The 25,033-nt window shown below is 48.8% G+C and overlaps 2 protein-coding genes across 8 annotated transcripts in view; one reads left to right on the top strand and one right to left on the bottom strand.

The window, feature by feature from the left end:
- FBXO16 (F-box protein 16) overlaps positions 1–25,033 on the bottom strand; it is an 810,609-nt gene that overhangs the window by 473,680 nt on the left and 311,896 nt on the right. The window lies entirely within an intron of this gene.
- Positions 1–25,033, top strand: part of PTK2B (protein tyrosine kinase 2 beta) — a 115,154-nt gene that overhangs the window by 48,071 nt on the left and 42,050 nt on the right. For all 6 annotated transcript variants that reach the window (XM_083494194.1, XM_083494198.1, XM_083494197.1 and 3 more), the window contains 10 exons: positions 2,071–2,339; positions 5,721–5,899; positions 7,961–8,048; positions 12,241–12,320; positions 14,769–14,831; positions 15,878–15,932; positions 17,194–17,334; positions 18,246–18,320; positions 20,175–20,276; positions 21,167–21,284. In XM_083494194.1, coding sequence (XP_083350320.1) covers positions 2,121–2,339; positions 5,721–5,899; positions 7,961–8,048; positions 12,241–12,320; positions 14,769–14,831; positions 15,878–15,932; positions 17,194–17,334; positions 18,246–18,320; positions 20,175–20,276; positions 21,167–21,284 — 1,120 coding nt within the window. In that variant the 5' untranslated portion in view covers positions 2,071–2,120. The remainder of the gene's footprint in view (positions 1–2,070; positions 2,340–5,720; positions 5,900–7,960; positions 8,049–12,240; positions 12,321–14,768; positions 14,832–15,877; positions 15,933–17,193; positions 17,335–18,245; positions 18,321–20,174; positions 20,277–21,166; positions 21,285–25,033) is intronic.

Here is a 25,033-nt window from a genome sequence, read left to right as displayed (position 1 = left end):
TTTTTAAAATAAAAAATTCCTTCCAGTAGCACCTTAAAGACCAACTAAGTTAGTTCTTGGTATGAGCTTTCGTGTGCATGCACACTTCTTCAGATACACATTCCCCTTTTTTAAACTTGCAGCGGATGCGTTTGCTCAGGCTCGCTAAAGCCTCAATAATAACTGTTCTGGTATTTCCCCCTTATTCCCTCATAAAAGATAAGACACGACACAGTCTTCTATAAAAGTATAAAAAGAGTTTACTCACTCACATTCTGTTCACAATCGTATCCCAGAAGGCAGACTTAGCTTAGAAAAGTAACATACACCTGGAAAATATCCCATAAACAGACAGTCCCTTTTTCCTCTCTTGGCTGGAAGCCAAGACAGCATCTTTGGCTAAGCAGATGTTGCTTCTTCGATGCATGTAGTCAAAGAGAGAAAGATGGCTGCCCTGCCCTGTGCTTTTGTCATTACCTGCACAGGTGAGGCCACGCCCACCTCCAGTCACATGCAGAGGAAGTCTGTCCCAGCCCAGAAGGCAACAGGAAGTTTACCTGCTGGCTGGACAAACATTCCTCCCCATGTGTAAACATGATCACTCTAGGATTGTTGTACTTGACTGCTCTTGTGTTTCACATCCCACAATTTGGGGGCTTGCTCCCTTCCAGGCAGCCTTTACCATGGAAGATGCGTAACCTCAGGGCATTTCTGCATAGGATAGGACCTGATTGTTCAGATGAGCATTCTCCATGGGGAGACAGGGGGCTCCTCTGGGGTTTATTGTTATGTTTGCAGTCCTCCAGGGAGCTCAAGGTCATGGTTCTCTCCCAGCACATTTCCGAGCACAATTCAAAGTGTTGGTGTTGACCTTTAAAGCCCTAAACGGCCTCGGTCCAGTATACCTGAAGGGGCGTCTCCACCCCCATCATTCTACCCGGACACTGAGGTCCAGCTCCAAGGGCCTTCTTGGTGTTTCCTCGCTGCGAGAAGCCAAGTTACAGGGAACCAGGCAGAGGGCCTTCTTGGTAGTGGCACCCGCCCTGTGGAACGCCCTCCCACCAGATGTCAAAGAGAAAAATAACTACCAAACCTTTAGAAGACATCTGAAGGCAGCCCAGTTTAGGGAAGCTTTTAATGTTTGATGCATTACGGTATTTTAATATTTTGTTGGAAGCCGCCCAGAGTGGCTGGGGAAACCCAGCCAGATGGGTGGGGTATAAATAAATCATTATTGTTGTTGTTGTTGTTGTTGTTGTTGTTGGCTTTAGATACCTATGAGGTCCATCAATTACCATATAGCATATATTCAACACAAAAAACAGGGACAATTTTTTGCTGACAAAGGACAGCTGGACATATAAAGGGCCCCATTACCTTCGGGGTCTTAGGGCCTCATCCAGCCTAAATCTGGCCCTGGACAGGGGGTGCACCCACAGATTACAGGAACAAAAGCTGGCCCCCCTGGGTATGTGGACAGGCTGGCAGAACACTTCCTTTGTGTGCAGGTGGTGCCAGTCTAAACCCCAGGATCTGTGATTTGAAATGACCTGGTGCAAAGGATCTCTCTTGGCCTGAGATTCTGGAGAGCAACTGCTGGTCAGTTAGGGTCAGCTGGACATATAAAGGGCTCCATTACAGTGGTGCCTCACAAGACGAAAAGAATCCGTTCTGTGATTCTCTTCGTCTAGCAGTTTTTTCGTCTTGCGAAGCAAGCCCATTGACGGATTAGAGGATTAGCGCTATTAGCGGCTTTTAGCGGCTTATCGGCTTATCGGATCAGCTGATAAGCGGCTTAGCGGCTTAGAAAAAGGGGGGAGGGAAAAAAACCCACAGGAACTCGCAAGACATTTTCGTCTTGCGAAGCAAGCCCATAGGAGATTCGTTTTGCGAAGCACCTCCAAAACGGAAAACTCTTCCGTCTAGCGAGTTTTCCGTCTTGCGAGGCATTCGTCTTGCGGGGCACCACTGTACCTTCAGGAGCTTAGGGCCTCGTCAAACCTAAATCAGGCCCTACAATTCCTAGGGTTTTTATACGATCTGAGCTGCTTTCCGCCTGACCCCCTCTCCTCTCTCCTCCTGTCTCTCCAGGGAGTGATGTTCCGGCTTTAGCTACCCCACTGCCGCCGCCGCTGCTCAAAATGATGTCCGGACTGCCGGAGGCGCTGAGCCGGCTGAGGGCGAACTCTCTGCGCAGCTGCTTCAGCCTGGCGGGACCCTCGGAGTCCACGATGGTGGCCGTGCCCATCGACATCGACAAGGACGAGGTCCGGATCCTCAAGGTCTGCTTCCACAGCAACAGCTTCAACATGGGGAAGAACTTCAAGCTGGTGAAGTGTACCGTCATGACCGAGATCAGGGTGAGACTGTCACAGGGAAAAGGGGTTTTGGGGGCTCAGCCTAAGATCGGAGGGCGGTGGGAGGAAGAGGGAGGCAACTTACTTGTTTGTTTTTATTGATTTATTAACAACAACAACAACAATAATTTATTATTTATACCCCGCCTATCTGGCTGAGTTTCCCCAGCAACTCTGGGTGGCTTCCAATAGAGTGTTAAAAACAATACAGCATTAAATGTAGCTACTTATTTCCTTCACATCTGAAGGGAGGGCGTTCCACAGGGCAGGCACCACCACCGAGAAGGCCCTGTACCTGGTTCCCTGTAACTTGGCTTCTCTCAGGGAGGGAACAGCCAGAAGGCCCTCGGAGCTGGACCTCAGTGTCCGGGCAGAACGATGGGGGTGGACCAGGTCTAGTGGACAAAGGCCGTTTAGGGCTTTCAAGGTCAGCACCAACACAATGAATTGTGCTCGGAAACATACTGGGAGCCAGTGTAGGTCTTTCAAGACCAGTGTTATGTGGTCTCGGCGGCCGCTCCCAGTCACCAGTCTAGCTGCCGCATTCTGGATTAGTTGTAATTTCCGGGTCACCTTCAAAGGTAGCCCCACGTGGAGCGCATGGCAGAAGTCCAAGCAGGAGATAACTAGAGCAAGTGCCACTCTGGCACGACAGTCTGCGGGCAGATAGGGTCTCATCCTGCATACCATATGGGCCCTTCTCCTGCACTCCCTGGCCTCTTATGGTCTCTTTCCTGTGCATCGTAACATTTAAGGCTACTTAAAACTCAGGCGCAGCATTGCATAGTGGTTAGAGAGGACTTGGGAGAGTCCTGGGTTCAAATTCCTACTCAGCCATGAAACTCACTGGGTGATGTTGCTGCGGTCACTAGAGGAGAGGCGGGGGGACTATATAGTCAAGCACCCTGTGATCCTCGGAGGAAGGGTGCTATAGAAATTTAATAAATAGATAAAGGCCTGCCACTTTGAGCCTAACCCTTAAGAATGGATAGAAAAGCAACAATGAAAGAAAGAAATAGATAGAATGAAATGAGAGCAACTCATTAATGGTATATAACCTCTACTTATTTACACTTTCTTTACACCAAACCTTAGAGCAGGCATCCCCAACCTTCAGCCCTCCAGATGTTTTGGACTACAATTCCCATCATCCCTGACCACTGGTCCCATTAGCTAGGGATCATGGAAGTTGTAGGCCAAAACATCTGGAGGGCCGCAGGTTGGGAATGCCGGCCTTAGAGGTTAAAACAAAATTCTCCAGAATAAGGTTTCCTTTAATTGCCCCTACCCTGACCTATCCAATTACTGTTGTTTAATAGGGGTGGGATTCTTTCTGGAGATCTCAAATACCCGTAATCTGTTTTTGGGTTTCCTGAGGAAAGTCTTGTTGTTGTTGTTGTTTAGTCATTTAGTCGTTTCCGACTCTTCGTGAACCTAGGGACCAGAGCACGCCAGGCACTCCTGTCTTCCACTGCCTCCCGCAGTTTGGTCAAACTCATGCTGGTAGCTTCGAGAACACTGTCCCACCATCTCGTCCTCTGTCGTCCCCTTCTCCTTGTGCCCTCCATCTTTCCCAACATCAGGGTCTTTTCCAGGGAGTCTTCTCATGAGGTGGCCAAAGTCTTGGAGCCTCAGCTTCAGGATCTGTCCTTCCCAGTGAGCACTCAGGGCTGATTTCCTTCAGAATGGAGAGGTCTGATCTTCTTGCAGTCCATGGGACTCTCAAGAGTCTCCTCCAGCACCAGAATTCAAAAGCATCCATTCTTCAGTGATCAGCCTTCTTTATGGTCCAGCTCTCACTTCCATACATCACTACTGGGAAAACCAGAGCTTGAACTATACGGACCTTTGAGGAAAGTCTTAGTTCTCCAAAATCTCAACGTGCAGAGAAGGGCTCGTTACATGTCCCTGAATGTCAAGCCCCATGGGCCCAGGAGGATCATCTAAGGTGGCTTGCATAAGTGGGAACCCGCAGATGGGCGTTAGAGCATCTGAAAACATCTTGTGCATAAGAAGTACATGACAGAACATTCCCAGAGCATATGGACCAGCGAGGCCACATTTCCCTTGCAGTAAAAACAAGCAGCAGGTTTTTTTTTTTAAAAAAAAACCAGTTTCCTCCTTTTTATAGCAATCCAGTGCCCTTTAAGTCTCAATCTAATTAATACACACACACACACACACACACACACACACACACACACACACACACACTCTTTTATTAATTTTTTTAACATATCATTTCCAACAACCACGTAACTTCTTATCTTATACAATATTTTAGTCTTCCATCAACACCACTGATGCATTTCCGTTCTTTATCACTTATTCTGCATTTCTTAATTTCTCTATTACTCTTAATTATCATTAACTAACAATTCTCCTCACAATCTTTCTTGCAATATTTCAAATAATCATCCTCACAAGACTTCTTGCAATCCTCCTAGCGTAATCTGTTCATTACAATTACTTTTCAAATAGTTCTTATATTTACTCCAGTCTTCTAAGAATCTCTGGTCCCGCAGGTTTCGAATCCTTCCTGTTAATTTATCCAATTCTGCGTAGTCCATCAGTTTCATCCGCCATTCTTCTTTTGGCGGTAATTCTTTTTTTCCCCATTTTTGTGCCAGTAATATTCTTGCTGCTGTCACTGCATATAAAAACAACTTACAATCTTGTCTATTAATATCATCTCCTACAATGCCAAGTAAAAATGCTTCTGGTTTCTTAATAGATGTATATTTTAACATCTTTTTCATCTCATTATATATCATTTCCCAGAAGTTTTTCACTTTTTTTACATTCCCACCAAATGTGATAAAAAGTTCCTTCCTTTTCTTTACATTTCTAACATTTATTACTTGTTTTATATATTTTAGCTAATTTCACAGGGGTAATATACCACCTACACATCATTTTCACCACATTTTCTTTCAAAGCATTGCATGCAGTAAATTTTAATCCTTCTTTCCACAGTTTTTCCCAATCTTTTAGCTGTATATTATACCCAAAATCTCTGGCCCAATGTATCAGAACCGACTTTACCTCTTCACCTTTCAAGTGCCATTCAAGCAGCAATTTATACATTTTAGACAAAATTTTATACTTATTATTTAATACCTCTATTTCAAATTTTGATTAAGTCTCAATCTAATCTTTGGGGTGGGGCAAATTGCCTTTAAAGCACAATTTCATCAAAATGACTGGGTTTCCCCCTCCTCTGGAATCTGATTTCTCCAATTTGCACAGGATTGTCACAACTTTTTTCTTTTCTCCCACCCCTTTGTCCTGCACACAAACACACACACACACACACACACACACACACACTCACACACACAACCCTGGCCTGTCCTGCTTTCTCACTGCAACTCTGTTCTGCAGGAAGTGATCAAGTCGATTCTACAGAGTGGGAGGATTGGTCCAGACATCCAGCTCGCCGAGTGCTACGGATTACGCCTGAAGCACGTGAAATCGGACGAGATCCACTGGCTCCACCCGGACCTGACGGTGGGCGAAGTCCAGGACAAGTATGAGTGTCTGCACATTGAAGCCGAGTGGAGGTAGGAAGTCAACGACTGTAGCTGGTGGGAGTGGATGGGAGTTGTAGTCCAAAAGGGGCTGCGTTGCCTGGAGCTGATGGGAGTTGTAGTCCAGAAGGGGCTGGGTTGACTGGAGCTGATGGGAGTTGTAGTCCAAAAGGGGCTGTGTTGAATGGAGCTGATGGGAGTTGTAGTCCAAAAGGGGTTCTGTTGTCTGTAGCTGATGGAAGTTGTAGTCCAGAAGGGGCTGTGTTGCCTGTAGCTGATGGGAGTTGTAGTCCAAAAGGGGCTGTGTTGAATGGAGCTGATGGGAGTTATAGTCCAAAAGGGGCTGCGTTGGCCGGAGCAGATGGGAGTTGTAGTCCAAAAGGGCTGTGTTGGCTGGGGCTGATGGGAGTTGTAGCCCAAAAGGGCTGTGTTGCCTGTAGCTGATGGGAGTTGTAGTCCAAAAGGAGCTGCGTTGACTGGAGCTGATGGGAGTTGTAGTCCAGAAGGGGCTGTGTTGCCTGTAGCTGATGGAAGTTGTAGTCCAAAAGGGGCTGTGTTGCCTGTAGCTGATGGGAGTTGTAGTCCAAAAGGGGCTGGGTTGGCTGGAGCTGATGGGAGTTGTAGTCCAAAAGAGGCTGCGTTGGCCGGAGCAGATGGGAGTTGTAGTCCAAAAGGGGCTGCGTTGGCTGGAGCAAGTGGGAGTTGTAGTCCAGATGTGGCTGGGTTGGCTGGAGCTGATGGGAGTTGTAGTCCAAAAGGAGCTGCGTTGACTGGAGCTGATGGGAGTTGTAGTCCAAAAGGGGCTGTGTTGAATGGAGCTGATGGGAGTTGTAGTCCAAAAGGGGTTGTGTTGTCTGTAGCTGATGGGAGTTGTAGTCTAAAAGGGGTTGTGTTGCCTGTAGCTGATGGGAGTTGTAGTCCAAAAAGGGCTGTGTTTGTTGGAGCTGATGGGAGTTGTAGTCCAAAAGGGGCTGCGTTGGCTGGAACTGATGGGAGTTGTAGTCCAAAAGGGGATGCATTGGCTGGAGCAGATGGGAGTTGTAGTCCAAAAGGGGCTGCGTTGGCTGGAGCGAGTGGGAGTTGTAGTCCAGATGGGGCTGGGTTGGCTGGGGCTGATGGGAGTTGTAGTCCAAAAAGGCTGTGTTGCCTGTAGCTGATGGGAGTTGTAGTCCAAAAGGGGCTGTGTTGCCTGTAGCTGATGGGAGTTGTAGTCCGGAAGGGGCTGGGTTGGCTGGAGCAGATGGGAGTTGTAGTCCAGAAGGGGCTGGGTTGGCTGGAGCGGATGGGAGTTGTAGTCCAAAAGGGGCTGCGTTGGCCGGAGCAGATGGGAGTTGTAGTCCAGAAGGGGCTGGGTTGGCTGGAGCTGATGGGAGTTGTAGTCCAAAAGGGGCTGCATTGGCCGGAGCAGATGGGAGTTGTAGCCCAAAAGGGCTGTGTTGGCTGGGGCTGATGGGAGTTGTAGTCCAGAAGGGGCTGGGTTGGCTGGAGCAGATGGGAGTTGTAGTCCAGATGGGGCTGGGTTGGCTGGAGCGGATGGGAGTTGTAGTCCACAAAGGGCTGTGTTTGTTGGAGCAGATGGGAGTTGTAGTCCAAAACGGGCTGCGTTGGTGGAGCTGATGGGAGTTGTAAAACGGAGCACGTTCAACTTCCGAAAAACGTTTGGAAACTGGAAAACTTAATTCCAGGTTTGCAGTGTTTGGGTTCCAAGTTGTTTGAGTACCAAGGCATTTGAGAACCAAGGTACCACTGTACAGTCATACCTCTTGTTACGTTTGCTTCAGGTTAAATCTTTTCAGGTTGCATCCCGCGGCGACCCGGAAGTACCGGAAAGGGTAACTTCTGGGTTTCGCCACTCATGCATGCACAGATGCTCAAAATGATGTCACGCACATGCGCAGAAGCGGCGAATCGCGACTTGCACACGCTCAGACGCGGGTTGCGTTCTGCTCATGTTGCGAACGGGGCTCCGGACCAGTGAGTTCCAAAGATAAGATCCTGCCCGCGAAACCGGAGAGAGATGTGGAGATGATGGATGTGATCTTCAGTCCGGTGAAGCGATGGGTATCGTAAGATAAACTGTCCTGTCCTTTTAAGGTACGACCTCCAGATCCGCTACCTCCCGGAGGACTACGTAGAACGCTTCCAAGAGGACCGGACGACGCTCCTATATTTCTACCAGCAGGTTGGAGCCTTTGCGTTTATCCCAGGTGCAGCTGTGTTGAGCCATATGGCGCTGTGTTCTCCTTTTGCACATAGGCAAAAGCGTGGTAGGTCTGCCATAGATCAGCTGCCTGGCATGTAGAAGGTCGGTGGTTCAATCCCCGGCGTCTCCAGTTATGGCTGGGAAAGACTCTAGCCTGAAACCCTGGAGTCCTACCTGCCAGCAGGACAGTACTGAGGTAGAATCATAGAACTGTAGGGACCCCTGAAGGACACCTAGTCCAACCCGCTGTAATGCAGGAATCTGTTGCCCAACGTTGGATTCGAACCCGCGACCCTCAGGTTAAGAGTCTTCTGCTGAGCATCTCCCTGCATGAAGCATCTTCCTATGCGCCTATGTACATCAAATTTGATGTGTTTCTCGGCGTCTTAAGGGAAACCATTCTTCTGCTGCAATAATAATAATAATAATAATAATAATAATAATTATTATTATTATTATTATTATTATTATTATTATTTATTATTTGTACCCTGCCCATCTGGCTGAGTTTCCCCAGCCAATCAATACGGCATTAAATATTAAAGACTTCCCTAAACAGGGCTGCCTTCAGATGTCTTTTAAAGAGAAGATAGCTGCTTATTTCCTTCACATCTGAAGGGAAGGTGTTCCACAGGGCAGGCGCCACCACCGAGAAGGCCCTCTGTCTGGTTCCCTGTATCCTCACTTCTCGAAATGAGGGAACCGCCAGAAGGTCCTCGGCGCTGGATCTGAGTGTCTGGGATGAACGATGGGCGTGGAGTCGCTCCTTCAGGACTGAGGCCGTTTAGGGCTTTCAAGGTCAGCACCAACACTTTGAATTGTGCTCGGAAACGTACTGGGAGCCAATGCAGATCTCTCAGGACTGGTGTTATGTGGTCCCGGCGGCCGCTCCCAGTCACCAGTCTAGCTGCCGCATTCTGGATTAGTTGCAGTTTCCGGGTGACCTTCAAAGGTAGCCCCACGTAGAGTGCATTGCAGTAGTCCAAGCGGGAGATAACTAGAGCATGCACCACTCTGGCGAGACAGTCTGCGGGCAGGAAGGGTCTCATCCTGCGTACCAGATGGAGCTGGTAGACAGCCGCCCTGAACACAGAATTGACCTGTGCCTCTATGGACAGCTGTGAGTCCAAAATGACTCCCAGGCTGCGCACCTGGTCCTTCAGGGACACAGTTACCCCATTCAGGACCAGGGAGTGGACTGGGTGCAAGGATGGAAGTGAAACCAGGTGCTTCACGGCATGCCCTTTTCGGCACCCGAGAAGGGGAACCCCAAAAGGGGATTCCCCCCCCCCAGGCAAAGTAAAGCCCCTTTGCACAGTCCAATCACACCTTGCGCAGCGGAAATGTCTGGTATGTCGTGCCTGTGGCTGAAACCTCGCAGACGGCTGTCACTTTTCATATCACTCAGAATCCGTTAGCAGCCAGCGTTCCCCAACCTGGTGCCCTCCAGATGTTTTCGATTACAACTCCCATCAGTCCCAGCTGGGTAGTGGAAAACATCTTAAGGGCACCAGGTTGGAGAAGGCTGCAGTACCCGAACCAGCTGCCTCACCCTGCCTGTTCAGAAAACATTCTCTTCTTCGTAACATTGGGGGCTCAGTGAGTAGTAAGAGTTTGGTTTGAAGCTGAACGGTCTCAGTCAGGGGTCAGCAAACTTTTTCAGCAGGGGGCCGGTCCATAGCTGTCAACCGTCCCTTATTTGGCGGGAAGGTCCCTTATCCCAGCGCCGTGTCCCGCTGCTGTCCCTTATTGATGATGTCCCTTAAATTTCCCGGGTTTCAAAGGAAGCAGCTCCTCTCCCTCCCTCCCTGCCGACCAGGGAGGAGGGAGGCTCCAACTGTGTTGCTTGGCTGCATTGCTCACCTAATAAGGAGTCTGAGAACGACTGGGGGGTGGAGCTTGCATGCCTTGTGACGATCAAATCGGCCGTGTTGCCTGGGGACTCGCCTTTGCTCAGCGCTTCCCAGCGGAGAGGTGACAGTGATTTTCCTTGCTGCATCCCCTTTGCCGGGTCGCTGCGCTGTGGGAACCACCGCTTGAGGCTTCGTTTGGCTGCTGGCTGGGCTTTCTGCCTTTAGCTCGGAGGGGCTCAGAAGTTGAACATGCCTGTGCCCAGAAAATCCCTTATTTTGGCTGCTGATCCCTTATTTTCAATTCTGTAAGTTGACAGCTATGGGCCGGTCCACTGTCCCTCAGACCTTGTGGGGGGCCGGACTACATTTTTTGGAGGGAAAATGAACGAATTCCTATGCCCCACAAATAACCCAGAGATGCATTTTAAATAAAAGCACACATTCTGCTCATGTAAAAACACACCAATTCCCGGACCGTCCGGGACCGGATTTAGAAGGCGATTGGGCCGGATCCGGGCCCCAGGCCTTAAGTTTTCCACCCATGTTCTCAGTGATGTCCTGGGTGCAAACCTCTTCACGATTTAGGCTCTAAGGCATGAGGAAAGCTGCCTTTGCATCGGAGGGTTTTGCAAATTGCAAAGCTTCCCAGCTGGCCCTGAACTCCACCCTGCAGCCACGAGTTCCAGGTCTTGCTGTCCATATTCCCCACCAGCAAAGGAAGTTCGGTGTTGCAAAATTTCAGACAGTGTCTGGTGCACTGTGGGAAAGGGCGATTGTGGCCCTCGCCTCGTATGTGGCAGGGCTGACATGGCCAGAAGTGGGGCAAAGTTTATTTCTTGTTTTAAAGAGGTTAGGTGGATGTTCTCTGGGCTCCATGTAGACTCAGGCTGGACAATGGACAATTAATTTGTGGAATTAACTGCAGGTCGCTCTTTTGTTTAGATGCCAGTTTAGACGGAAGGGAATAATAATAATAACAAGAAGAAGAAGAAGAAGACAATCCCCATGCCTCAAAAGCACCAGCGAACAACTCAAAATAATAATAATAATAATAATAATAATAATAATAATAATAATAATAATAATAATAATTATTATTATTATTATTATTTTATACCCCGCCCATCAGTCATTAAAAACTTCCCTGAACAGGGCTGCCTTCAGGTGTCTTCTAAAAGTCAGATAGTTGTTGTTCTCTTTGACATCAGGTGGGAGGGCGTTCCACAGGGCGGGTGCCACTACCGAGAAGGCCCTCTGCCTGGTTCCCTGTAACTTGGCTTCTCGCAGGGAGGGAACCGCCAGAAGGCCCTCGGCGCTGGACCTTAGTGTCCGGGCAGAATGATGGAGGTGGAGACGCTCCTTCAGGTATACAGGTAAAGTGACCCCTGTAGGAAAACTCTTGCACAATCTGCTAGATGTGCTGTCTCAGGACCCAAAGCAATGTCCAGGCATTGTAGAGACCTGCTGGTCAAGGAGGTGTGACTTCATGGTTTCTCCTATGCTTGCAGGTGAAGGAAGACTGGAAGTATGTTGCTGGAAGTATACAGTACCGAGGCCATTTAGGGCTTTAAATTGCCTTCAAGTCTCTCTTGTGTCCTTCCGCACTGTGGGAAACAGGAAGCCGATCCAAAAGAGCAGGGGGAGATGGCTTCCCTTTAGGTTCATAGCCCTGTTTAGGGAAGCTTTTAATGTTTAATAAACTATTGTATTTTAATATTCTGTTGGAAGCTGCCCAGAGTGGCTGGGGAAACCCAGCCAGATGGACAGGGTGTAAATAATAAATTATTATTATTATTATTTTCATTCACTTCTGCTGCCATGGCAGAGGGCTGGACTAGAGGACCTTGGGGTGCCTTCCAGCTCTGCAGTTCTAGGATTCCAGGAGGAGGCAATGGATCTAAAATCAATTCAAGCACACCTGGGACGTGGGTGGTGCTGTGGGTTAAACCACAGAGCCTAGGACTTGCCGATCAGAAGGTCAGCGTTTCAAATCCCCGCGATGGGGTGAGCTCCCGTTGCTCGGTCCCTGCTCCTGCCAACCTAGCAGTTCAAAAGCACGTCCAAGTGCAAGTAGATAAATAGATACCACTGCAGTGGGAAGGTAAACGGCATTTCCATGCGCTGCTCTGGTTCGCCAGAAGCGGCTTAGTCATGCTGGCCACATGGGCTGGAAGCTGTACGCCAGCTCCCTCAGCCAGTAAAGCGAGATGAGCGCCGCAACCCCAGAGTCGGCCACGACTGTGCCTAATGGTCAGGGGTCCCTTTACCTTTACCTCCGCCTCCTTAACTGGTCCTCTTCATATTTCTGCTTCTTCCAGCTCCGGAGCGAGTACATGCAGCTGTATGCCAGCAAAGTGAGTGAGGGCATGGCCCTTCAGCTGGGCTGCCTGGAGCTCAGGTAAGTGGGCTTGCTGGGGGGGGCGGGGGGAGGTTACACCGAGCGCATGAGCCTCTGGGTTACACCATCTGCCTGCCTGCCTCTGGGGTTACACAATCACAGAAAACTTGTCGCTCCTGCAAAAACACTGACCTGTCCCCTACTCTGCAACGGAACTGGGCAAGCTGGAGGAAGGGAGCGATTCGTGTCTGCAGGGAGCCCCCAAAATCATGTGTGGGAGTTTGAGGGAACCCAAAAGAAAGTCAAAGAGGCCAAGGAAGTACCGGAGGGATGCAGCGGAAGGAAATTGGGCCCATTTAGGATTGAGTGTCGCCATAGTGGTGCAGAGAGTTATTCCGTGTGCGTCTCCAAAGCAATTTCAGAAGCAATGCTTGCAAAACCCAATTGTTGTGGGGCATCCGGTCGGCCCCTGTGAGGACAGTTTGCTGGACTAGATCCAGATAAAGGCTCTTCTTATGTTCTTATCATTGGTGCATGGATTACACGGTGCTCTGTTCTCACATAAGCTTCTTCTTTGGCGATCCCTCGTAGCCAAGTAAGATGGTCTTCCATAAACACTGTCTTAACAGTGGGTCCATAAGTGACTGTGGAGGCCAATTCTGGATCCACACGTCCTTCCACAGTGGGGACATTGGTTTCCGGGTGGGAGTTCATCCTGGTGAGGGTTTGCCAAGCGCACCTTCCTCTTAGCACGTGTCTCCCTTGTGTCCTGGGTTTAAGTTTGGAATAGAGTAGTTGCTTTGGAAGACGATCATCAGGCATCCGCACAACATGGCCTGTCCAACAAAGTTGATGTTGAAGAATCATAACTTCGACACTGGGGATCTTTGCTTCTTCCAGTACACCTGTGGGGAGCCATAACATTATTTGGAAATGTGGGGATCATGCCACTCCTTTTCTTCTCCCAAGCATTGGAGATCTACGTTGCGCACCAGGGAGAATCTGCAAGAGTGCAACACCCTCTGGAGAGTTTGTGACTTTCAAAATTCACATGTCACAATATTCACCAAAACCTCTTTTTTTCCCAGTGCCAAAATGTGAGGTTTCCCAGCATCTAGCTTGATTTTGGCCACCTTCCACCTCAGTGTTCAAACCCTCCCATTGGGGCAGCCCATCCCTTGAAGACTCAGCCCAGGATTTTGATAGTGTTTTTTAAAATTTAAATATGCGGATGACACATTTGCAAGTTTCATTTCTTGCTTTGTTGTTGTTTAGTCATTTAGTCGTGTCCGACTCTTTGTGACCCCCTGGACCAGAGCATGCCAGGCACTTCTTGCTTAGATCTAACTTCTTTTCCGTCCTGCAGGAAGCCCCATGTGGCAAACAGCAAAAAACAAAACAATCAAAAACAAAAGGGGTGTTTTGGGAAATGAGTTTGTGTATATATATATACATATACATACATACATACATATATATATATATATATATATATATATATATATATATATATAAATTTTCCAAGTATTTTTTAACAGTCTCTATCAAGTATAATGCGGGACGCAGGTGGCTCTGTGGGTTAAACCACAGTGCCTAGGCCTTGCCGATCAGAAGGTCGGCGGTTCGAATCCCCGCCACGGGGTGAGCTCCCGTTGCTCGGTCCCTGCTCCTGCCAACCTAGCAGTTTGAAAGCCCGTCAAAGTGCAAGTAGATGAATAGGTACCACTCTGGCGGGAAGGTAAACGGCGTTTCCGTGCGCTGCTCTGGTTCACCAGAAGCGGCTTAGTCCTGCTGGCCACATGACCCGGAAGCTGTACGCCAGCTCCCTCGGCCAATAAAGCGAGATGAGAGCCGCAACCCCAGAGTTGGCCACGACTGGACCTAATGGTCAGGGGTCCCTTTATCTTTATCAAGTATAATTAACAAAAGAAAAAGACAGATACAAGATTCCCTTGCACCCTTAGACCTCCCTCCACCCTTCCATGGTTTCCATATTTAACATTTCTTGCCGCATATTTTATATCCTCCATATTTTCCATTTAACTCTTACAGCTTATGTCTCTGTTAGCTCATGAGTGTTCTTTAAGTCCTGTTAAAGAGCTCAGCTGTTTAAATTGGCCTTCCAAATGCAAGATAAATTTCTTCCAGTCTTTATTAAAACCTTGGTCTTCCTGGTTTCTGATTTTCCCAGTCGTTTTTGCCATCTCAATGTAGTCCCATCAGTTTAACTTGCCATTCCTCTCTGGTAGGGACCTTTCCATCTTTCCATCTCTGGACCCACCAGTATTCTGGCGGCTGTCGTTGCACCCAAAAGATCACAATGGGTTTTTGCACTAGATTTGGAATTCTCCTGGATCACAAACACCAAGGGAAGGGGAGGCTTGGCTTCAGGGCCATCAACAGAGGAATCCCAGTTAGTTATCCCTGCAATCTGAACCCACCTGACTGATGCCACTTGCACGCTCCCTTCCCGTCTAATCTGGACCATCTCTCTCTCTCCATCCCCAGGAGGTTCTACAAGGACATGCCTCACAACGCTCTGGACAAGAAATCCAACTTTGAGTTCCTAGAGTAAGTAGACAACATTCTTACAGGCGTGCAATTTCTCCTTGGGTCTCTTTGATTTTTTAGATACCAAGTCGAGCCCTTGGTGCATCTACTCTGTCCAAGTAAGTCTGATAAACGTCATTTGGAACACTGGGCACCTTTCCAGTTAGGAGTTTGATCTGGCCTTCCACAAATTGTCGTGCAGATCTTTTTTTGTTGGAAGATTAAATAAGAAGAGTTTGTTTTAAGAGCCTCTGTGCATTCTATGTCGAGCTTAGGGGTCTGCTCTTGTTGTCGCCATTTCACTTTGGTACTTTGGTGTTCTGTTAGTGCCTGCATGTTATTAACTGATAAACTGTGGACCTCTTTGGATAACTGGGGTTATTTGAGAGGCAATACCTCTAATTTAGGGACGCGGGTGGCGCTGTGGGTTAAACCACAGAGCCTAGGGCTTGCCGATAAGAAGGTCGGCGGTTCGAATCCCTGCGGCGGGGTGAGCTCCCATTGCTTGGTCCCTGCTCCTGCCAACCTAGCAGTTTGAAAGCACGTCAAAGTGCAAATAGATAAATAGGTACCGTTCTGGCAGGAAGGTAAACGGCATTTCCGTGCGCTGCTCTGGTTCGCCAGAAGCAGCTTAGTCATGCTGGCCACATGACCTGGAAGCTGTACACTGGCTCCCTCGGCCAATAAAGGGAGATGAGCACCGCAACCCCAGAGTTGGTTACGACTGGACCTAATGGTCAGGGGTCCCTTTACCTTTAGAAGTGAGGAATAGAAGTTACCCGGAAATGTCTGCTTTATATACATTTTTTAGACAATGGGCCCCAACGTGATTTGCTAATTCCGTGATTCTCCTGTAGGCCAATCAGGTTGTGGATTCACTTCCACCTGGAGCTGGATTGGGTGGCTCCTGTAGACCAATCAGACTGCTGCATTCTGATCCTATTGTTCTAGGACCAATCAGACTGCTGCATTCCAAATCCTATTGTTCTAGGACCAATCAGAGTGCTGCATTCTGAATCCTATTCAACTCAGTACATAACAAGCCCTCTCTGCTTTCTCTTTCCTAGGAAAGAAGTGGGTCTTGATCTGTTCTTCCCAAGGCAGATGCAGGAGAATCTGAAGGTGAGAAGTGGATGTCAAAAATGTTCACAGACTCATTGGAAAGGGCCTGAGGCTCATCCAGTCCAAGACAGCCAAAGCATCCATGGCAGATGGCCAGCCAACCTCTGCTTCAAAACCTCCAAGGAAGGACAGCCCTCAATCTCCCAAGTGTCTGAGATGCATATTAGCTTTTGGGGGAATAAGTGGAGAGGAAAGTCCTTGTGGGATGTTGCATTCTCTTAGTCTCCTCAAGCTTCATGATGGCTTCACATTTCACCCAGCCTTTGCCAAATGGGTACCTTCCAGAAGTTTGGGACTACGTCAGCCCCTACCAAGATGGGGGACACCTGGCTTGAGAGCAGTACATGTGAAAAGGATCTAGGAGTCTTGGTTGACCACAAACTTGAGCCAACAGTGTGACGCGGCAGCTAAAAAAGCCAATGCAATTCTGGGCTGCATCAATAGGAGTATAGCATCTAGATCAAGGGAAGTAATAGTGCCACTGTATTCTGCTCTGGTCAGACCTCACCTGGAGTACTGTGTCCAGTTCTGGGCACCACAATTCAAGAAGGACACGGACAAACTGGAACGTGTCCAGAGGAGGGCAACCAAAATGGTCAAAGGCCTGGAAACGATGCCTTATGAGGAACGGCTAAGGGAGCTGGGCATGTTTAGCCTGGAGAAGAGGAGGTTAAGGGGTGATATGATAGCCATGTTCAACTATATAAAAGGATGTCACATAGAGGAGGGAGAAAGGTTGTTTTCTGCTGCTCCAGAGAAACGGACACGGAGCAATGGATCCAAACTACAAGAAAGAAGATTCCACCTAAACATTAGGAAGAACTTCCTGACAGTAAGAGCTGTTTGACAGTGGAATTTGCTGCCAAGGAGTGTGGTGGAGTCTCCTACTTTGGAGGTCTTTAAGCAGAGGCTTGACAACCATATGTCAGGAGTGCTCTGATGGTGTTTCCTGCTTGGCAGGGGGTTGGACTCGATGGCCCTTGTGGTCTCTTCCAACTCTAGGATTCTTTGATTCTATGATTCAATCCTGCCTCTTGTCGTTATTTCCACATCTTGATTTTAACACTCTAAACGTCTTTGTCTCTGGCTCTGCGATTCTCAGTCATGTCAGAAATCATATAATGGATTTTTATTATTTTAGTTTTTTGTTTTTATTGGATTATGATTTGATATTGGATGTTTTTTATTGGGAAATTAATAAAAACGATTTAACCAAACAACAACAACAAACCGTTCTCCTCCTCTGCTTTGCTCCCCGCAGCCCAAGCAGTTCCGCAAGATGATCCAACAGACCTTCCAGCAGTATGCGCTTCTGCGGGAAGACGAGTGCATCTTGAAGTTCCTCAGCACTCTGTCCACCATCGCCAACATTGACCAGGAGAGCTACCGCTGCGACCTGATTGTGAGTGTCCAGTTGCCTCTTCCCACCTTCCTTTAAGCCGGGCTATGGCTCTGTTTTCTCCCCATGTGTCTTGAAATATACTCGGAGTCGAGAGTGGATTTCATGCTCTTTATTCAGCTCATAGTGGTGAGGAGGAATGGAAGTTCCCCCAGAATGTCTGCTTTATATACATTATTTACACAGTGGGCCCCACGTGATTGGCTAATTCCGGGATTCTCCTGTAGGCCAATCAGGTTGCGGATTCACTTCTACCTGGAGCTAGATTGGGTGGCTCCTGTGGACCAATCAGACTGCTGCATTCTGAATCCTATTGTTCTAGAACCAACCAGACTGCTGCATTCTGGATCCTATTCAACTCGGTACATAACATGTCTCAAATCACATTTGCTCATTGCATCAGTGCAGTTGGATCGGCAAGTCCTAGGCTCTGTGGTTTAACCCACAGCGCCACCAGCGTCCCATAGTAGCACCTTAGAGACCAGCTAAACTTAGTTGGTCTCTAAGGTGCTACTGGAAGGAATTTCTTATTTTGTTTTGACTACGGCAGACCAACACAGCTACCTACCTGTAACTAGGGTATAACAACTTAGAATTACAAAAAAATATTGTTTTTTGGACTATTCTCATGATTGTGAACTTACCTTGTTTTTGTACTGTAGTTACCAGCTTTTTTTTTTTTTACTGTTGTTATAAATGTGTTTACAAAAAAAAAATGTGAAGAATTCACATGCAAAAATCGATCGTTAATGTCCCAGATTTCTGAAACTCCTAAACCTAACAGAACTGCCAAAGGGAATTATGGGAGTCTGAACCCGGATTCCACTTCGTTAACAATGGGGGACACTTGACCAGGGTTCGTGAGCATCAGGAGAGCACCCCAAAATGACTTTCCTCTCTTTTCCCTTTTCTAGCAAGGATGGAGCATCACAGTAGACCTGGTGATCGGGCCAAAGGGCATCCGGCAAATGACCAGCAAAGAAGCAAAGGTAAGGCATTTAAGAGCCAGTGTGGTGTAGTGGTTAAGAGCGATAGTCTCGTAATCTGGGGAACCGGGTTCGCTTCCCCGCTCCTCCACATGCAGCTGCTGGGTGACCTTGGGCCAGTCACACTTCTCTGAAGTCTCTCAGCCCCACTCACCTCACAGAGTGTTTGTTGTGGGGGAGGAAGGGAAAGGAGAATGTTAGCTGCTTTGAGACTCCTTTGGGTAGTGATAAAGCTACCCAAGCTATCAAATCCAAACTCCTCTTCTTCTTCTTCTTCCATAAATGCACCGAGGAAAAGGCGTTTTCACGCACTCTTCAGCATCCCTGTGTGATCCCTCTTTGTGGTTTTGCTTTGTGGCCTGGCTCCATGAGAGTCAGAATGCATGCTATAAATCAGGCATGGGCAAACTCGGCCCTCCAGATGTTTTGGGACTACAATTCCCATCATGCCTGACCACTGGTCCTGTTAGCTAGGGATGATGGGAATTAAATGAAAGAAAGAAAAGAAGAAAAGAAAAGTAAAGTAAAAGTAAAAGAATGCATGCTATATGTGACTAGCCTCCAGCAGCACAGATGTGGAAAGCCTGCCTTATTTACCTGACAGGAGCTCAGGTCTTGCAAAGGCACCCCTAACTCATCCCCTGTTGAAATCAACAGATGTTAAGTTATTAACTGATTTGAATGAGTCTTCTCTGAGCGTGCCTTAGTCAATGCGGGTGGCGCTGTGGTCTAAACCACTGAGCCTCTTGCGCTTTCTGATCAGAAGGGTGATGGTTCAAATCCCTGCGGCGGGGTGAGCTCCTGTTGCTCGGTCCCAGCTCCTGCCAACCTAGCAGTTCGAAAGCATGTCAAAGTGCAAGTAGATAAATAGGTGTCGCTCCGGCGGGAAGGTAAACGGTGTTTCTGTGCAGCACGGTGTCCTGTTGTGCCAGAAGCAGTTCAATCATGCTGGCCACAGGACCCAGAAAGCTGTCTGTGGTCAAACGCCGGCTCCTTTGACCTGAAAGCGAGATGAGCACCGCAACCCCATAGCTGCCTTTGACTGGACGTAACCGTCCAGGGGTCCTTGACCTCTTAAAAAGGTAAAGGTAAAGGGACCCCTGACCATTAGGTCCAGTCGTGTCCGACTCTGGGGTTGCAGCGCTCATCTCGCTTTACTGGCCGAGGGAGCCGGCGTACAGCTTCTGAGTCATGTGGCCAGCATGACTGAGCTGCTTCTGGCGAACCAGCGCACGGAAACGCCGTTTACCTTCCCGCCGGAGCGGTACCTATTTATCTACTTGCACTTGGACGTGCTTTCGAACTGCTAGGTTGGCAGGAGCAGGGACCGAGCAACGGGAGCTCACCCCGTCGCGGGGATTTGAACCACCGACCTTCTGATTGGCAGGTCCTAAGCTCTGTGGTTTAACCCACAGCGCCACCTGCGTCCCCTCTTACCTTAAGTTAAAAACCGATTTGAATGAGTCTTCTCTGAACGTGCCTTAGTCAGATACAACCTCTGCATTTGACCCAGCAGCTTGGCTTTTGCCAGAGGAAAGAGCTAGCGAGCAAAGCACATTGTCAAGTAAGCTGTGTGGGTTGATTTTGTGGGCTTCACCGCAGAGCCTCAGGCTATCACACTGCGCCCACTTTTACCTGGGAGTAAGCACCTGCGAATGCAGCAGGACTTTGTAGTCATATGTAGGACGCACAGTAAATTTTCCTCTGCAGGATTTAGAAGCGAGGATGGGTGGGCATGAGTCAGGGTGCCAATGTTCTGCCAGGCTCATCCTTTGCTCAGCGCCCACCCACCCACCCAGACTTCACTGATCGCTGTTGCAAATGAAAACTCCTTTGTTTGTTTATGACTCACTACAGCCCACCTGCCTGGCCGAGTTCAAGCACATCAAATCCATAAAGTGTTCCGCCGCAGAGGAAGGAAAAGCTCTCTTGCAGCTAGGGCTGACGGGGAACCCCCAGGTAAGAAGGAAGGAGGAGGCATTGGGGAAATAATGCAGAAATTCATTATATATGGGGAAATGGCTTGTGGGGGTGGAGGGAAATGTATCTGGCAAACGTGCTGGCGAAACTGGAGAAATGGGCACTGAAATACTACTGGTGAATTTTGTAGGACTTTTATTATTATTGTTATTATTATTGTTGTTATTATTATTATTCATTTATTCTCCAGCCACTCTGGGTGGCTGCCAACAGAATTCAAAGCACAATAAAACATCAAACATTTAAAACTGTTGTGGAAATGTGGCACGACAAATGTATTCTGCCCGTTCACTGAGGTCCATCTCCGAGGGCCTTCTGGCAGTTCCCTCGCTGCGAGAAGCCAAGTTACAGGGAACCAGATAGAGGGCCTTCTCGGTAGTGGCGCCCCCCCCTGTGGAATGCCCTCCCACCAGATGTCAAAGAGAAAAACAACTACCAAACTTTTAGAAGACATCTGAAGGCAGCCCTGTTTAGGGAAACTTTTAATGTTTAATAGGTTATTGTATTTTAGTGTTTTGTTGGAAGCTGCCCAGAGTGACTAGGGAAACCCAGCCAGATGGGCGGGGTATAAATAATAAAATATTATTATGATTATTATTATGACAACAAAAATGGAAGGATGAGAAAGTGAGGATGACAACGTGGGCAGATGCGTCCTTATCTACCTCTCTCTGTTCAAGGAGAGAGATTGAGGTGGGCAATCTGGTGCCCTCTAGCAGTTGCTGGTGTAAAACTCCCACAATTCCTGATTATAAACCATGCCTGGTGCTGGCACTGATCTGGAAAACTCTAGCCACAGTCCATGGTCTCTTTAGTCTTCTCCCCCCAGGCTGACAAACAGACATCCTCTCCCTTCTCTTGCTTTGCAGTCTTTGGCGATCAAAACAGCCTCTCTTGCCGAGGCGGAAAACATGGCGGACTTGATCGATGGCTACTGCAGGCTGCAGGGGGGTTTGGACACCTCTCTCATCGTCCGTCCCAACAGAGGTGAGAAAGCAACTCCTTGAGCCCGGCCAACCCTTACCACCTTCACCTGAGGCCCTTCTCCAGGTCCCACTACCATCTGAGGTTGGGCAGTGTGTGTGTGTGTGTGTGTGTGTGTGTGTGTGTGTGTGTGGAGTCTTCTTGGCTGTGACACCTAGAATCATAGAATCATAGAGTTGGAAGAGACCACAAGGGCCATCGAGTCCAACCCCCTGCCAAGTTCCTAGTGGGTGGAACGCCCTTGCCAGCCAAGCCTTGCCCAGTGCCCACTCTGAGATGTTTCTAGTTGCGTGTCGAGACCCCGCAACCACCCCCTCACAAAGAATAAGACACCAGGACACAGATATTAGGTTAATGTTATTGGCCAAATTTTGGCCACAACTTTATTGATTACAGACTGTGAGCGGTATTGGCTTAGTTTATAGCAGCAAGCCAAGTGGAAGATCTCCGGCTCACTCCAGTGTTTAAATTGTTCCTGGTCACACCCCCCCCCCCAGCCACCGGATTGGCCGGCTGGCACTGACGTGCTCAGGATCCCCGGGCAATGGGGGACTTTGCCCCCCGCCCCCGGAGGAGAGGTGGTGGCCAAGCGGTCCACCGCAACTCCTCCCCACAGGTAAGTGGAGCGGATTTCCAGATGACCTGTGCTTGCCTCCAGGTGCAGCCCTGATCCAGATTTGTTTGCACAAAGTTTGCGCTTGACAGGCTAGACCACATCACCATCTAGTGAACCCAAATGTCCTATGTGAAAAGAAATTTGCACTGGAAAGCGCAGGATAGCAACCGCCAGATGGCAGTGTCGTTGCAAAAATGTTGGACGAACAATTCCTGCTCCATCTGAAAGCTCCCTTTTTATCTGCCCAGATATTCCAACATCGCACACATCCGGCTTTGATTGCCTTCTTGCGGTCCATCTGGTTTACTCAGCGGAGACCCTGCTGAATTTTATTGTATTGCTTTGTTCTTATACCTGCCTGTCCTCCTGGGAGGAAGTGCTGGAGGGCGGTCGATAAATCCTGTAAATAAATAAACCTTCAGTGAACGTGCAGCTGGCAGTGAAGAAAGTTGCAGCATTTAGGACTTTTTAACTTAAAGGAAAGGCAAGAAAGACTTGACGTGGTAGAAGTTTATAAAATTGAGCGTGGCGTGGAGAAAGCAGACAATCTTTCCCTCCTTCCTCATAACACTAAAACTCATGAATATTCAGTGAAGCAGAATGTTCAAAGATTCAGGACAGATCAAAGGAAGCCCTGCTTCACGCAGCATGTGTTAGACTATGGAACTCCCTGCCACCGGAGGCAGTGATGGCCAACAACATAGATAGCTTTAAAAGAGGATTGCGCATCAAGGTCCCCAAGCCACCCCAATAACTCACACCACACACATCAATTTTTGTTTAAGGTTTTTGGCATGAATTTGGCCACAACTTTATTTAAATACACACACGTGAGTGGTTGCTTAGGCATTGGTTACGACTACCTGTCCCCACGCCCAGGGACAGAACTGACTTCCGGATTCCAGCGGAAGCCAGTCAGGGAAAACAATATTGGGGAGAAATGAAGCTGGGCATCAGTCCCTCACTTCTCACCCGCGTGCTCCCGGGGGCTTGCACGGCCCAAGTCCGATGCCAGGGACTAGGATGAAAGGATGGCAAGCCCCTGGATTCCTTTAATGGAATTCCCTTTCCGCACCACCATTGGAGGGGTAGGCACTTACCCCTCCACCAACCAATTTTAACCAATGCCTAACCGCCAACCTTACAAGTTGTGACGACTTGCTACGCAGTAGGCAGAAACCAAATGGCAACAGCCAATCAGCCAAATGGACAAAATTCCTACCAGGCCCCTGCCTCAAAGCAGACGACCCCATGGCAGGCATAGCAAGGACAGAGGACAATGAACCCCCCTTTTCAGTGATCCGGTGCACGCAGCCCAAGAGGAAGCCCCTGTATTTAAGCCCTCCGACCCCCCCCCACCAGTTTGAAACATAACAAACTTCCCAGAAACACACTTTTGCCCAATCACAGCTCCTGGCCAAATATTAGCCAAAACAACAGTGGGGTGGTCTTTAGGCCCCCACCACAACACGTGTTCTCTGTTACGGAGAACACGCTTTAGATAAATTCATGGAGGAGGAGGGGACTATGGCTGGATGTTGCTAACCAGGATGGCTCTGCTTTGGCTCCACAGTTGGAGGCTACTGAATACCAGTTGCTGGAAACCACAGGGAGGAGATAAAATTATTGTGCTGAAATCCAGCTTTTCCTTTCGGGCATCTGGTTGGCCACTGTGAGAACATGATGCTGATCCAAGATGGTCCATTGGCCTGATCCAGCACGTTCTTCTTAGGTTCATATGAAAAGATCAAAAAGGGGGCCTTGATGCCTTTGTTTGTAATTGCATGGTGAGCTCCCCCCCCCCAGTGGAAATAATGTCACGTGACACAATTATTAAGGTTAATGGGCTAAATAAGGCCACAACTTTATTGGTTACAGGTGATGAGCGGTATTGGCTTAGGCATTGGTCCTAACCGACTATATCCAACTTCAGCCCGTCCTCTTGAAGTCCAGTAAGGGTTAACCACCAGTAGGGGAAGTCCTGCTGATTCACATCAACTAGGAACTCCTCCGGGGTCACCGCTAGGGGGCGTGCCTTAGGCCCTCACCTCCCTAGGCTTCGGACAGGGCCACGCCCCCCGGAAGCCTTTACTGGACTATGCTTCAATATGTGGGGCAGGTGATGGCCCTACCTCCCCTCTTCCAACCACAGAACAATACCAATGCCTAACTGCCAATACCCAGAAAGTTGTGACAATTTGCTATGATGTAGGCGGAAACCAAGTGGCTGGTGCCAATTTGCCAAGTGGAAAAATTCCTACCAGGCCCCTCAACGGCGACCAACCAAGGTCCATAGCAAGGTCAAGGAACGGAAACCTTATAGGGCGGGAGGGTGGGAAAAGCAGGAACAGCTGGTAGGCAGCAAAAGAGGGAGATCCCCGGCCGCGCCTGCCTTAAATAGGGCAGGTCACCCCCAGAGCCAGCTGATTGACTGGCCAGGGGGTGACGCGGCCGGGGATTCCCCCAATCGCATGGGGGCTGGGCTCCAGCCGCTGCTCGCATGGTGGGGTCGTGAAGCCCGCAACTCCACCTCCTCCGAAGGGCGGAAGTGGCTTTATCAGATAATGGGCACGCGCACACTGTGTTTCATCAATGCTCATGGTCCCTCATGGAACATGTGCAGAGGAAGGCGACTGAGATGATCAAGGGTCTGGAAGCCAAGCCATATGAGGAACGGTTGAAGGAGCTGGGTATTTTTAGCCTGGAAAAGAGGAGACTGAGAAGAGATAGGAGAACCATCTTCACAAAGCTTAAGGGTTGTCATGTGGAAGAGGGAGCAAGCTTGTTTTTTGCTGCTCTGGAGGGTAGGACTCGAACCCATGGCTTCCAGTGACAAGAAGGGAGGTTCCCACTAAACATCAGGAAGGACTTTCTGACAATAAGAGCTGTTCAGCAGTGGAACAGTCTCCCACCAGAAGTGGTGGACTCTCCTTCCTAGAAGGTTTTTAAGCAGAGGTTGGGTGGCCATCTGCCATGGATTCTTGAGCTGTGATTCCTGCCTCAGAGGGGGTTGGACTAGATGACCCTCGGGATCCCTTCCAACGCTACGATTCTATATCAGTAAGAAGGTGGGCTGGCGTTGTCAGGCCATGAATGCTCCTAGGAGGCTGTGCAATTGACTGTTCCAGAATCCAGA

Source organism: Podarcis liolepis, assembly GCF_965112155.1.
Source record: "Podarcis liolepis genome assembly, chromosome: 3".
Lineage (NCBI taxonomy): Eukaryota > Metazoa > Chordata > Lepidosauria > Squamata > Lacertidae > Podarcis > Podarcis liolepis.
This window is presented reverse-complemented; position numbering and strand designations above follow the sequence as displayed.